Below are 14,881 nucleotides of genomic sequence, written 5' to 3'. Positions count from 1 at the left end.
ATAAGAAGCATTGATTATATAGTATCTGAATCATATGACACATAGACACATTGACACATTTACTTTGGCTGTGAGATTAAGTTAGTCAATTGACACCTTCTCCTGTCATTTGTCTAAAGTCCTCCTGTTTTAATATCTGTTAAAGTCCATGTCCTGTCTAACATGCCTGAGTTAAGTATATGACTGCAGGTTCTTCTCTGTTTATAATGAAAGACACTTTGTGTAATTTTTGTTATGGGGCTACCTAGGTAAATTGATATAATATGTTAACCCTTATCTCAACCATATCTTACCAATATCACTGCAGTCCTGTATTATTACTGCACTGTACTGCTACTGTCATGTAGTGTGACAGCAATTGTATAGACCAAATGTAATAGACCAACAGTCTCCCAAATATCCGGACACTTTGAGACATAACACATAATTTGGTTGAATTGATGTATGAATACCACAGGAATAACACATGCATACCTTATGCACTTCATCTGACTTCTGCTGCAAAGTGTTACCCATACATTTGAAGTTGCATTATGATGACTGCATTGACCATTCATTATTTAGGAAATAGTGTATTTGTTGCACTGTTTAATTGTATTTGCTGATCACTCTATGCTCATTGCAGCATTGAGAAGTAGGAAAAACATCTTCAAGTATTGTTAAACATCACCTGATTTACATGACTGTCAATCTTGATTTTTGCTTTTCTTTGCTAAAGAGCTCAAATATATATATATATATAAGCTAATGAAATAAATTAATCAATTCCGAAAACCTTGCGTGTAACTCACTGCATCTTACGCTGGTGACAGTGCTTTCAGTAGCGGGGCTTATTCTCACCAAAGATGGCGGACTGAAATCTCAGCCAATTGCACAGTAAAGCTAAACCAATGGGGCAGTCTAGTTTTATCACCTATAGTCCTATCTTTAAAAAAATAATAGATACTTTAGATTGATCACTACGCACGCAAGTCTCCTAACTGACCTCTCAAGTCTCTGGATCCGTGTGACTTTTTAAATGTAAAATCTCGCGAGATTTCCTGACGCGTTTACGTTGGTTGCTGCCAAAGAGGAAAAACAAAATACGGTCGTTTCTAGTCTCCTTTCCCCCCCTTCAGAAATAATACCACAAATCCACAGGAAAGGCCGTTGGAAAATCGCTGCGAAATTTTTTTTTGGGGGGGACAAGGCGTGACAGTGCTGACAGCGACTGTGTTTATCTTCTTCCCGGATCGAGCCGTGGTGCAGCCCCAGCCAGGCTGCGGTGCGTTTCATACAATATACATTGATGACAGAAGAGGCCTCTCCCTTTCCTCAGTCTGAACGGGGAAAAAAGACACCGCCACATCTCGGGAGTTATCTTTCCCCCCCTCTCTCTTTCTCGCCCTGCCAAACACACCCCTGTCCCGGTTACCTTGCTGAAGAGCCTGAAGACTGCGAGGCAATTTGGGATACTCTTCCGCTCTTTTGCATGTACTGAATAAATGGCGTCAGACACCAGTGACACAGAGGAGTTCTACGATGCAGCCGAAGATGTCCATCTGATCTCGACTCCCACTGTGTGAGTACCGGCTTGTGTCGTGTTTGTGTCTCTTCTGGCACTGTCTGCTTTGTGTATATATGTACAGAAACGGTCCAGCCTTATATGAAACCCCGTTGGAGGAGCAAATGCAACTTGACAGTGTGAGAGGAAAACTTCCAAGATGTAGTCGGCGTAAGCAGCGTCAGAAGTAAATCAATGCGATGCTAGCCAAGCTTCTTTACATTTAGTACAAAAATGTGAAAATCTCAATATGAAAAGCAAAGGGGCTGTTTGCTGATGATGTTGTCCCTGTACAAATGAGCTGCAATAGCGTTACAACACATACACAATCCAGGTTTGGTATTGCTCAGCTGGTTACATTGTAACTTGTGTGTGTGCTACTGTTTGTACGCGACACGTTTATTTCATAGTTCACAGCGGGTGTTTGGTTGAGTATTAATCGTGTTCTTGTTATATTTCACCTGAATCCTTAGTTTAACACATTTCGGTTGAACTATATAGTAGTAGGTGTTGTGATCATGTTGCAGGTCTTAGGATGGGCAACTGGACAAGATGAAGCCTGTATGTCAACGTCACGCAGCGTACAAATGGAAATGGATCAGATTTAAAGATGAACATTTAAAGAAACGTAATTCCAGTTGTCTTTTCGTGTATGTCGAGGTACAAGAGGCATCATCAGGCTGCTGGGTGCGACCTGTTGCAATGCTTTACCTAGTCAGTTTTGATTTCTCGGAGCATGGCTCAGAATGGGTCTATTTTCGGCCCATTGGAGATCATGCTGCACCTCACGTAACCTGGCACCTTGTGCAGAGAGCCAGTTGTCTACGCCATAAACTGTTGCTGTATAATGTTATGAAATGTAATCGTATTGTTTTTGTTAATTGTGCTGCACCGTGTTAAGAGAATGTAAAATCTTTCATGCGGGGCGGGTGGGAGGGATCACAAAGGGTTAATGAACAACATAATATAGTGGTTACTGATTTTATTTCATACCTTTGAAGGGTGGGTTTACGACCGGTCTTAAATATGCAACCAGATAAAGATATTGGGCCTATATGTCATTGAGCATGGCACAGGTAATAGTCACAGGTAATTATTTAGATTATATGATAGACTACATAGACGTTTAATATAACACAGTTCCCTTTTTTCAATATTACGTTTTTCTTTGAATGTTTTCATTGTGTTTAATCACAGAGTTGTGTGTGGCCCAGTTGTGTGCCATGATTGCTGTGTTTTCAGTAGTTAGGCCTATTTAAATATGCTGTAAAGCCTATTTATTTTAAATGGTCTCATGAAATGGGTGACCAACAACAACCATTGTACCTTTTAAAGAATGTTATTCAGTTACAAATCCTCCAGTAGTTTGTTCATTTGACTGCGTTCGTTATAAAGCTGATTAAACCCATCTGAATTGTATTCAAAAGTGTTACACCCTTTGCATGCAGAATAGGTAGACAAATATAAGTTTGCCTCTCTGAGATGCAAGTTTGATTCAGAGCACCCTGGTGAGTCAGGAGCACGAGCAGGTCTGTGCACGACTGTGTTAAAGCCTTTAGGCTGAAGAGTAGCATGGAATGGAGCATTTGGTACGGTTTTACAGGTGTGTATGTCTTGACAGCTTAGAAATGATAATTGCTGTAGAATTAGTTTTTTCTCTTTGGATTTTATCTGAAGTTTTCAGATGCCTGGATTTCAGCATATCCCAAAATAAACTGGTGACAAGAACACTGGCTTACTGGATTCAACCAGTGTCCTTTCAGGAGCATTTGGTGGCAAATAAATGCCTTTTTTGGTTAAAACACAAGTGCTCATCTAAGACTGAAAGTCACAGTTATGTAATTGTCTTCAAGGGGCCATAGTGCAGCCAAATTGGTTTGGTTTTAGTAAGGTTGGGAGGAGGTTGTCAATAGTGTCTCAGGTGGCTTGATATTGAAAGCTGTGATAGTCTAATTGACATTTACAGTGAGCTCAACTGTTTCACTTCTGAATAACAGTTCAGCTGATAACTGTGTTGATTATGTTATTTTACAATATGGTGCTTCATGCATCCTTTGAGCCTTCAGGTTAGGACACAAATGCAGGGTTGAGAATGATGGAATTGAAAAAGACAGGTCCAAATTACAGTGTAAATAGATGTAGATTTGTGTTCCTTGTGCTAAAGCTTGAAAACGGGTTGCTAGCTTTATTTAGACTCACTATCTGAAACCACCTTGCCTCAGTTGTCTCAGTTTTTATATTTTTAATTGGGAAAGGCAGTTCATGAGAACTGTACATTTGCTGTTCAGACTAGATTATTGTGATTGTGTTTAAATACAATAACTTAACATTACATTTGCATTTTCAAAAGGAAATGGCAACTGGCAGTGATATGCAGAGAACTGAATCACACTACTTACTGATATGAAAAGAGATAAACTATGCTCTCACTGCCTTAATAATATGCTTTACACTTTAATATTATATTTGGGGAAAAGGTATCTTCTCCTCCTTTCCCCCTGAAATGCAGATGCCAGTTTTGAAATTGCACTAAGAAATGGTGAATCTATACTTGAACATACCCAAGCATGTCACAACTAACTAAATGTGCATTGTTCTCAGCTACATTTGTAACTAGCCATTTAATCTGAGTTAGGTCAGGGATTTCATCAAGTGGGCCAGACAGATCCAGGCAGTTACAGTGCACTTTTCTAGCTTAGCAGAACTTTATCTTGAAGGCTTTGAAGGATATTAGTTCTTTGTGAAAATGAAATGGACCATGCACTTTTGAAAAGATAGCCACTTGAACAGCGAGTAATACATAATTGAACGTGTTAGTTCATGCTGTGCCAATGCTTTTTTTGTTCCTCCATTTTTTAGATGACATTAACCAGAGCCTTCAGAGTAGCTGGAAGTCTTCATATAAAACATCTTGGTGACCTGGATTTATTCCCCCATCTTGAATATTTTCAAGTATTCTAACCAGAAAATACATTGCAACAGAGCAACATAATATGGGGAAATGCAAGACTAAACATCATGTGACATCTCAAAAGCAATTCCAATCCTTTTCTAAACTCCAGTTCTGTATAAATCTGTGTTCTATAAATACTCTGTATTCTGTTTTGCATTACCTTAGAGTTTTGTTTTTCCTGAGTCATAAGGTAGGCCTAACTGTCAAGACATAGGCAAAACAGTGCAATGTTTATTCTTTGAAAAATAATATAAGAGGCAATATACCCACTGCTGATTCAATTATTTGGGAGGAGCACTAAGGTTGAGCATACAGACCTACCTTTTGCTTTTACCAGTTCACCACAAACCTAGTCAAGACTGAACAATTAAGCACTCAAAGTGAGCTCAGAGTTCTAACTGGAAAATGGGATTGTACATAGATAACTTCTTTTACCCCCAAAAAAGATTATTCAGACATTTAAGGTGAAATCCCTTTGAACAGTTAACTTCTCCACAGCTTTTCCTTTTAACATGAAGACATTGACATACCATCTGTGTCTAGTAGTACATCCCAGTTATTTCATCAGGTCATGTTTAACAGCAAATCACTCTGTAGGGACTAGGTAATTTCACTTTCTGCAATTGAAAGCAATGAATGGACACCCTGACAGCCTTATGATTGCTCAGTGTGTTAACTGCTGCTCCAAGTTTATTTTGTGTTCAAACTGCTGCATGAGCGTTCCTTGGAACCCTATATTCATTAATCACACAGTCACAGAGTACTTTCAACTCACACAGAAAGTTAGAATATATTATGTAGACATTTATTTTTGTGTTTGTTATCTGTAATATATTTAAAGTTTTACTCTGCACTGTCTCCTAGCTATACATTTGCAGTGAAACCTATAACCTTCTTGTGCCAATAAAGCTCTTCTGAATTGAACTATACCTCATGTATAGTTCTTGTTACACATAGACTACTGTCTGTATAATGTTGGTTTAATCATCAAATCTGTTTTTTCATGTTTATCCACATTGGAAGTAATGCAAGACTGGGTTTTCATTTTGAAAGGGCCAAATATGAAATTTTCTAGAAATCAAACAAACATTTTATCCACTTATCCACTAAAATATCAAATACTTATGAATTATGTGAGTCAGTCAGTCATGGATATATGTACATCTTAAATGTTTGTACGAAATGTGTATGAAGTAGCCAAACTTCCTTGTTTTTCTCCAAGACATTTTGGGAATATTTGTTTCAGATAAAACCTAGATGAAGTGCTCCATGTGTTTTAGTTTTTAACTGAGAGTGTGTTGGAAGTTGTAGCTGCTTCAAAGAAAATGACTTTTCTAATTTTCTTGTATTCTGTAGGTCACCTGCCAAGTTTGTCCTTCCCCCAACGAAGGTATGTATGCAATTCTATATTATTATCAATATATTTATTTTATACTCAAGGTTTGACTTTCTATGCAAAAAACTATTTCCATGCTGGTCCGAAATTAAATGGAAAATAATTGGATTGTTTTGCATTTATCATGAAGAAGCTAATGATCAGTTCTGTTTTTTAGGTATAAACCAGGTTTAGGTTTACATAATGCCCTTTTGTAATGTTTTACATTCACTGCTAGTTTTAATCACCCCTGATTGCTAACAGGAAACATGTTGCAACACGGCTTAGTTTCTGACGCACATCATATTTTGCAGAGGAGTCATTTTCTGTACAGTTGTGATCACAACTATTTGCACTTTTAATTTGAAAGTGTTATTAGTTAATTTATTTAAATACATATTTGTTAATTTGAACTATATATATTTATCAATCATATTTAATGTCAATCAACATTGATTGAGCTTAGAGAGTTCTGTAAAGTTTCCAGTTGATTGAATTATGTTAGCAGGTGTGCACACTTGTCCATATTGTAAATCAAAGTTTGCAAATGAAGGGTGTGAATACATTTACCTGAAACTGTATGTTTTCAGGAAATTATTAACCTATTGCATATACAAGTACAATTTTTCTTCATGTAGGCCTACTGAATATAGGAAAACCTTACTGTAAGAGCAGGCTTATAACTTCTGAGTTGTGGCTTTATCACAACATTTATCACCTGAAATAATATCATCAGTCACTGTTAATGCCACTGTAAAGGAGAGAGACAGTTGTAGGTTTATACCCAGTCAAAGTTCAGTTTTAAAGTCCCCAGTTGCATTCTGCTATTTTTCATACAGAAGATTAAAGCTTTGGCTAAAGATTGTTTGCTACTGTGGGTTGAGTTTCATTTTCTAACTTAAAAAGCTCAAAGTTGCAGATAACCTGTCCTTTATCTGTTTATGTATTTATATATTTATAAATGATCATCTAAGAAGGTGTCAGTTCCTGGCATAATGATCATTACTGATTGATAGTGATAACATTGTACTCGTCCTCAACATCCAGAATGGAATTTATCTTCGATGTGAAACTATCAGTCAATTAATCAATCCCCTTTTTAACTGTGTCTGTTACTATTAATGAATCGTGCAGTAAAGAATGTCACAACACATTTAAAAATGGCTGAATTCTGTACCGAAACCTAAGAAAAGCATACAATAATGTCTTACTGAGAGCATTTTGAAGACAGTGCTTAGTTGACATTTTCAAACTCTTGCACACCTAACAAGAGACACTGTTAACATGGACACCCTACTGTTTTAAGAATGGCCTTTCTGTCAAACTAGTTTGAGATGCAAGCTCTGGGGAATGTTGAAAGCATTGTAATCTGGGGAGTTGGTGGAAAAAGTGGCACTTATTAATAAAGGCCTGTGAGGGTGGCCATGAACAAACTACAGATTCTTAATCTTGCCTACATCAGTTAGCAGGCTTCCTCCCACAGCCCGAGAAACAACACCCCCCCATTGGTGATGAGATCTGAAAAATGTGCAGAATTTACAAGAAAAACATTTCAATAGTAATACAAATATTTTAATAATTGTGAATCACCTTTAACATTTTGAATTCATTCAGCCACTGTAGTGGTATTCGGTGATCATGATAGTTCAAGAAGTATTTGCATCTTCATTAGTCTGATATTTTTTTGTGTAATAGTCCAGAAAGTTGTTTAAAAAAAAAATATATATATATCTCTTACAAAACAAAAAATAACTGGGGCGGGGTTAGTATTGTTGAAATTATAATGCACAGTATGTACTGAATTAAATACTTTCCTTTGTTCAAATTCTAAGCTGTAGACCACCATTCAGTTTGTTTGAATGCTACTACTCTTAGTGTTCTGATTTTGACACCTTTACAATTGTTCCTAAAATAGATTTAAATAACTGTTGACAGATGAAAAGAAACAGGAATATGAGCACAGCTTTTTTTACATAATTTTCTTTGTCTTGATGAATGCAGTCGAAAGCAATGGTAAATATTCCCAATAATTATGTTGTTACTATGCAGATTAAGATGTGGAGGCAAGATCTTAATGCAGGGGCGTCCAACATGCTGCCTGCCTGAGTTTTGTAGCAAAATGTTTCTTTAACCTAATTGTCTACAACACATGAACAAGTAGGCCAGTAGGGCCAAACTACCTGCCTGCTGCTGCTGTTGTATAACTGACTACAGCCAGGTATTGTGCTAGCAGGCTACTCTTCACCATTGTTATCTATACAGAATTCATGCGACCCACACTCACGTGGATTTCTGATCATATGGCCCACTATAGCCCCTGCCAAAATGTAAAGCATCCTGTTTCTCTGAAGGAAGATACAACTCTTAAATCTGCTATCTTCATGTTATGGCTATATAATATTATATGTGTTCAGTAATGCATGCATGTGCGTGTGTGTGTGTGTGTGTGTGTGTGTGTGTGTTTGCGTGCACACTTGTGTGGTTAACAAAAGGCCATTTAATACAAAAAAAGGGTCTCGCTCAGATTTTACTTTTGGGTTGTTGGCAACATTGCTTGCAAGGATTTGTTTAATACTGAAAGATACTAAACAGTTGCGAGTGAGAGATACTCATCTGGGAATTGTGCTCAGCTGTTCATGTGGACTAATAGCATTGAATTGCCCTGAAGATAAAAATGGAGGTGAATGTAAAAGTGCAAAATATCCATCATGCAACAAACTGATTTTTTTTTTCTTTAGTATATTTTAACTCCATGTGAACATCCTTTAGGGCGTGATAGAAAGGATCTGAGATAAGAAATATCTGCTAGAATAGTACATTGGCTTTATGTTCCTTGGGATTTGATTCTTCATAGTTTTCTAAGACATCAATATCTGACAAAATCTTGCTGTTACATAAGCAGGAAATGTGAGTTTGATACCTTAGGCAGGCTTGCAGAAGGAAAGGTTCAGACAATTATTTGTGTAGGATGTTGAGTACAAAGCCTTGGCAGACTATATTGTAATATTTTTATTAAAATGGGTATATAAATTCATATTACTAGTTTTGATTTGTACATTTTGGCTTGTTTCTTCTGTACACATTTATGCTTTATTTCTTACTTTACTTTGATTATTGATATTTATTTTATTGATCCTTAACTATGACTAAGAGTAAATTCTTTGTAGTGCCACACTTTGTGTTGTGTGTGGCAGCAGTGCTTATATGTTGTGTTGATGAGATCTGCCTTCCTGGGCTGTGAGTTTGAAGCCGATTTCTGTCACAGCACCTTCATTTTGGATGTTGCAAGGATGCTTTCACAGGAATTCGTGTACATTTATTGACCAGCCATGACATAAGTTTCACCTAACTGGGAACATTTCAAGTGTGAAGCCGGTATCTTAAGCAGCTTTTCTTTAATTGTATACATCTTAATTACCCTCAGGAGAAGATAATTATTTAATTGTTCTTGATTTACTCATTGAGAACATTCAAACCCCATCAAAACACATTATAATTTTAAGGATTTGGTATCATTGAAGTGGATAATGTATTTTTCATTGCACATGCCAAAAACCTTTGCTTGAATTGTAGATGAATACAGAAATCTCAGTTCCTTCTGTGCAGGTTGTTTTCCCTTGAGTTTCCTTGTTTGCTTACTTGTTCTTTTAAAAGCAACAGCTGCAGCTTTTCCTGCTGACCATATATTCCTGTGTTAGTGTGAATTTCCTTGCAGTGTGTAATGTTCATGTACCAGTTTGTACACACGGCCCTTTGCCCCTCTGGCATGTTACGCCATGTTGAAAATTGAAATCCGTTTTCTTAAGGTCCCCCCCCCTTCCCCCCAGGGTTTGTTTTGAAATGCACCCATCATCATGTTGTGTGTTTGGGGAATGTCTACCATATTTTCCTACATTCTTTAGCAATGAAACTAAAACATGAAAAAAAAAAAAAAAAAACGTGTTCAGTCCCATCTGCAGCACTGTACAAGAATATGCCTGAAAGGACAGGCTCGGTGTTCAAAGGTTGGTGGACAGCAGCCAGAAATACATAAGAGCTGAAGTTAAAATGGGTGTTAATGAAATATTCGTTGCCTTTTATTTGTATAAGCTATCAGCACATCAAAAGTCAGTGCATTGCTTTCGCAGAGGAATTGTGAACACTGAAATGCCATGTTTCCTTGAGACTGAATGGAGAGCAGTCAAATCCAGACAATTAAAAAATGTGGTAACACTTTACAATAATGGGCACCAATTCTAATTAATGTATGAATGCTACAGGGATAGCGTATATGAATGGCTCATTGGTCTTATTGTGGCAGGAGGTGGCAAGGCATGACATCTAGCCCTTCCTATATTTTCTTATCCCATGACATGTTTAACAAATATCTGCAGTCCTCATTTGCCCTGTCACATAGAGAACCTGTGATTATATCCAATTTGATTAATAGAAGGAACAGAAGAGCTTTGTCTCTTTCTTGAAAATGAAAATTATAATTTTCATGAGACTTTTTCTGGTGAGTTAGCCATGTAATGAGCCACATGTGCGGTAATGCTTTCATTTGGGCTTCTGGGCCTCATCCAACTCTCATTTGTTTAAAACAATATTTTTTTCAAAATGGCAGTGTATCACAGAACCTGCATTACATTAAGAACTGCCCTGCCAATGTTATGCATACACGAGAATGGGAGAAGGTCACTGAAAATATTATAAATCATTCATTTAACTCCCTTCTGTGATATATCTCGTACAAGTTAAAGCCCTGTCAATATTGTTTTAAATGAAAAGTATTTGTATCAGTTGCCTATGGTAGTTTAAATGGATAGCCTATCTGAAGTACATATTAAGTGTTAAATGAAGTATCATGTCTTGATATTCTTGTATCTAGCATGTGAATTTACAATGATATTACCTTAGAAGTGAAATTAAAGTTTATTAAGTGGTCTTTTCCAAGGCTTTTAACAATGTGGTTAAATACAACTCCAGGCAGCCTGTGAGAATAGCTTACAAATGAAGAACCTGTGTCTCTGGTTGAGTAGTGGCTCTAAATGTATTGGAGGAAATGTTCAATTACATCATCAATAGTTTATGGTCTAAGGATGCTCACCTTTACATATGATTACTAATTTATCAATTATCTTAGAGAATTTCCTAAGATTCCTTGCTCTTGAAATTCAGTTTTAGATGCTTCATAGGCAAACCTGCATGTCTTAATTATGGAACTAGTGACACTGACTTACAGATTTCTGACCTACACAGGCAATTTGTATTACTGATATGGTGCCCCTTCCTCCTTCAGTAATCCGTAGACTGGCACAATCATATCAGAAACCACTGGCCAAGATTACTAAGCCTGGGAGGTATTCATTGTAAATCTGAATTAACTGAATTAAAGAAAGTAAGGCAGGTTATGAAAGCTAAACACTTTGAGATTTGAGGTTTGCAAAAAACTTCAAACAAAAATGCTACGTGGTTGAATGACCATTTCCTGTATGAGAGTGTGGCTTTTGAGGGGGATATGATGCATGTAGCTGTCGTCATTTATCACATTATTACAGGCTTTAGAAGACATTTTAAATGTACTTTAAAGACTACGATTATTTTGGTTCTTCTACTAATACAGGAGGGCATACACACTTTTAGACATGAAGTATTTCAAAAGTATACATTCAATTAATTATTTTTTGCAGATTTTGTACAACTAGTCCATTCTTTGAAAGGTCAATAGGAAATCTCTCAACGGAACAACATTTAATGAATAAATACATCTGAACAGTTTGAGCTGTACACAAAGACAAGTGCAGAGATTTCAGTACAGTTGCCTTCTTCGTGGTATGACGAAGACTATTTGGACATTTTTGCTGTTTATTTTATTTGATTTTTTAAATGCCCAATTATAAAGGCATAAGGTTTTCAGTCATAACTGGCTGTTCTCATGGGCTCTGTAATTGTAATGAAACTTTATAAAGTTGTTGTGTGAAATATCTTATGATGCCAGTTGAATTTTCTCTGCTCCCAGTGTTTAGAAAAACTGCACTCAATTTGCCTTTAGTCCTACATCACATAATCTGGTTTGAGGGGGGAGGGGTTGATGACCCACTTTTGTTACAGTATCTGAACCAGACATTCAGGGCAAAGCAGCTGTGCCAGTAACACATTTGTGTTCACAATAGTGGACCCTCTCCACAGGTATTTTAAGGTATTGTTTCAAAACATAAGTAATGGAAAATAATAGATAAACGTTTACACCATCCCCAAAACCTTTCATTCAAATATTTTTTAATTACAATTTAGACTATTGCCAAATGTTAATTTTCAGTGTCCTGTTTAACCTGATCAGAGAAGTGAAGTGGTATGTGTAATGATTGATAGAGGTGATGCACAGAAAGTGGCTGTTATTTCAAGAGTGGGTTCAGTAATCTCAGATGTTAAAACTCTACCAGATGTTGTGTTTTCAGACAGTACCAAATTGAGTATGACTAGGTTGCCTAGGTATTTACTTCATTGTGAAACAGCCTGCATGTCAAGAAACCCAATCTGCCCGTCTCACAGCCGATTCCTGCACCCAGTGTGATTGCCAGTATTCTAACAAAATTGAGTCAGACTGATGAGGTATGATCATGAATACATGCATTTGCTGCTTATGTGATCTTTGTATTTTTAAGATCCCCTTATAAGCTCCAAAAAGCATTAATGTCATCACCTCTCTCACTATGATTAGTTCTATTTTCTTTAGCCTGTAATTCTCAAGTGAAATTAAAATTTGCAGTGGATTATTCAAAGCCCAGACAGCAGTGCTAGTTCTGTTTGTTTGTTTCCTCTCGAACAACATGGACCTTCTTTTCAAATCTTTGCTATGTTTGATTCTGGTCAGAACAGATTTTCAAATGGTAGCGGGTGTGGAGGTAGGAGTGTGCTTACATGCAAAATGTGGGGGTGCCTGATCTTTGAAAGGATTATATGAGAGAACTGTATTTAATTATTGTGTTGCCATTTGGTTTCTAACCTTCACCGCAGTGTCTATAATAGAAACAATGATGCATAATAAAATAAGGAGAAAACAATTGTGCCCAACTTTTAAGCTGACCAGTACTGGAATGGGAAAACAAATATTAGTGCTTTTTGATTTTGTCTAACTGCATAGTTCTACAATGCTGATTTTTAGCCCTAACTTCTAAGTGTTGTCTGCTGTGGATTGCAGGAGAGCCAGGAAGACCGAGTGCAGGATGCAACGCCTCCATCACAACTCCAAGAACAGAAAGCAGATGACTCCACTGAGGTTTGTTTCACTCTGGCTGACTACTTTCAGTTTCACTCTTTAAAGTAAAAGTTTACGTTTAAAAATAGTTACTCCGCATATCCTAAAACATAGTTTGGGGCATGCTTGGTTATGTACCTGGCTCCAGTCCTGTAGAAAAAGAGGAAATTATGTCCGTGCATGTTATATAATGTATCCACATATCAACATCTTGTAAGTGGTTATAATATCAGTGATAGTCCTGGTACTTGGAGCACAGTAAACCCTTAAGAAGCCGATTGGGAGAGGCCATGAGCAAGTCTCCTTGAAGGTAAAAGTCAATATTAAACTGACTAAGTACACAACAGTGGGGAACAAATTGATTTTGCAGTGCCTCGGATATCTTAACCTGGCTCACCTAGCGTCATCCACTGTTTGACATTGAGCTGTGTAAACACCATTGCACAGTGGAGGACTGACTCCTGTATTCCACAGTCAGTGTAGGGGTCGAATGCTCACAGGTACAGGTAGGTAGGATATAGCAGTTAGTGATGACATGAGTGCGAGTCCTGCTTCACAAAATTGAGACTGATGTAGCGTCCCCTTGATCATTTTAGCTTTTAAAGTATGGATAGTGTGGACGCCTTAACTTCCCCCCCTCCATTTGCCAAATAAAATGCATTAAAATGAGAGGAGAAAAAAATAAGTTCCATCCAATATTTCATAGCATTGTGTTACATGTACTCAGACTAACACATTACTTTATGTATCCCAATTGTTTCTCTCCGCAATTTTTTTCATGAGTGATCAAAAGAAAACCTGATTTACATGTCAGTCATATGATTTTAAAAGCTATGGTAATGAAAACATCCATTACTACATTACCTACTAACTAAAATACATAAGTCTGCTTTTTAAGAAGCTAAAGTGTCTCACAAAAAAATAATTTCTTCAATCCACTCTACACTTTCTGTTTTATGGTTAAATGAATTGGCAAAAATACTTCATAATAATAATACAAATCAACAGTACCCAACAGTCTTTGTGTGACATACTCAAAAACATGACAACAGCAAAGGGCTAATGGCAGTTTTGCAGCCGGGCTAAGATTTTCTCACTTGACATGCTGCTCTCACAGCAAATCAACTGCATCTCTTAATGAAAATAGAGGAAGTAAAACCGGATACTAATCTCCACTTAAAGTGTGCTCTGTATCGTCTCATCTTTATCGTTAAGGCTGGAAGTCTAAATGGGCACATGCAGCTATTTTCACAAGGGGACATTTGTAGAGATTATATTTTGTGAGCCCTAACATCATTCAGCAAGGGTAATGAAAGTACAATGCTTATTTTAACTGAAATAATGATTTATTCGCTTTTCCTTCACTTTGGAATGCACTGTTCAGTAATTTTGTCAACGTAAGGAAATACAAAAAAAATGGGTGTCCTCTGATGACATTTACTGATCAAATCCAAATCCCCTGAAATACTGCTCACCCCTGAAACAGACCGTGTGGAAGATCCTGCTTAATGTTCCTCCTTCCACAGCTCTCCACACTGAGAGCACTGTCAGCAGCTTGGTGTGGCTGCATTGGGAAATGCCTCATGCCTCATCAACGCCACATAACTATCCTCTAGGAACCACCAATCAAGATGTCTTTTCACACCTCATATAATGCTTATAAAACACCACACCACCACCAACAATTCTACTGTGAAGATTGTAATGTGTCCCTAATGATGGCAATTCTTTGTTACGCTGTTGTTGAGCAGCGTCCCCTATGAAGGAGATTAC

The 14,881-nt window shown here is 37.2% G+C and overlaps 1 protein-coding gene across 1 annotated transcript in view; it reads left to right on the top strand.

Annotated features, from left to right (window-relative positions):
* The first annotated feature begins 1,056 nt into the window (after positions 1-1,056).
* wdr44 (WD repeat domain 44) overlaps positions 1,057-14,881 on the top strand; it is a 30,981-nt gene continuing 17,156 nt past the window's right edge. The window contains exons 1-3 of the mRNA XM_066714930.1: positions 1,057-1,561; positions 5,853-5,886; positions 13,052-13,129. Of these exons, the coding sequence (XP_066571027.1) occupies positions 1,485-1,561; positions 5,853-5,886; positions 13,052-13,129 (189 nt within the window). The 5' untranslated portion in view covers positions 1,057-1,484. The remainder of the gene's footprint in view (positions 1,562-5,852; positions 5,887-13,051; positions 13,130-14,881) is intronic.

Source organism: Amia ocellicauda, chromosome 10 (assembly GCF_036373705.1).
Source record: "Amia ocellicauda isolate fAmiCal2 chromosome 10, fAmiCal2.hap1, whole genome shotgun sequence".
NCBI classification, from domain to species: Eukaryota; Metazoa; Chordata; class Actinopteri; order Amiiformes; family Amiidae; genus Amia; species Amia ocellicauda.
Note: the sequence above shows the minus strand (reverse complement) of the source record. Positions and strands in the feature narration are given on the sequence as shown.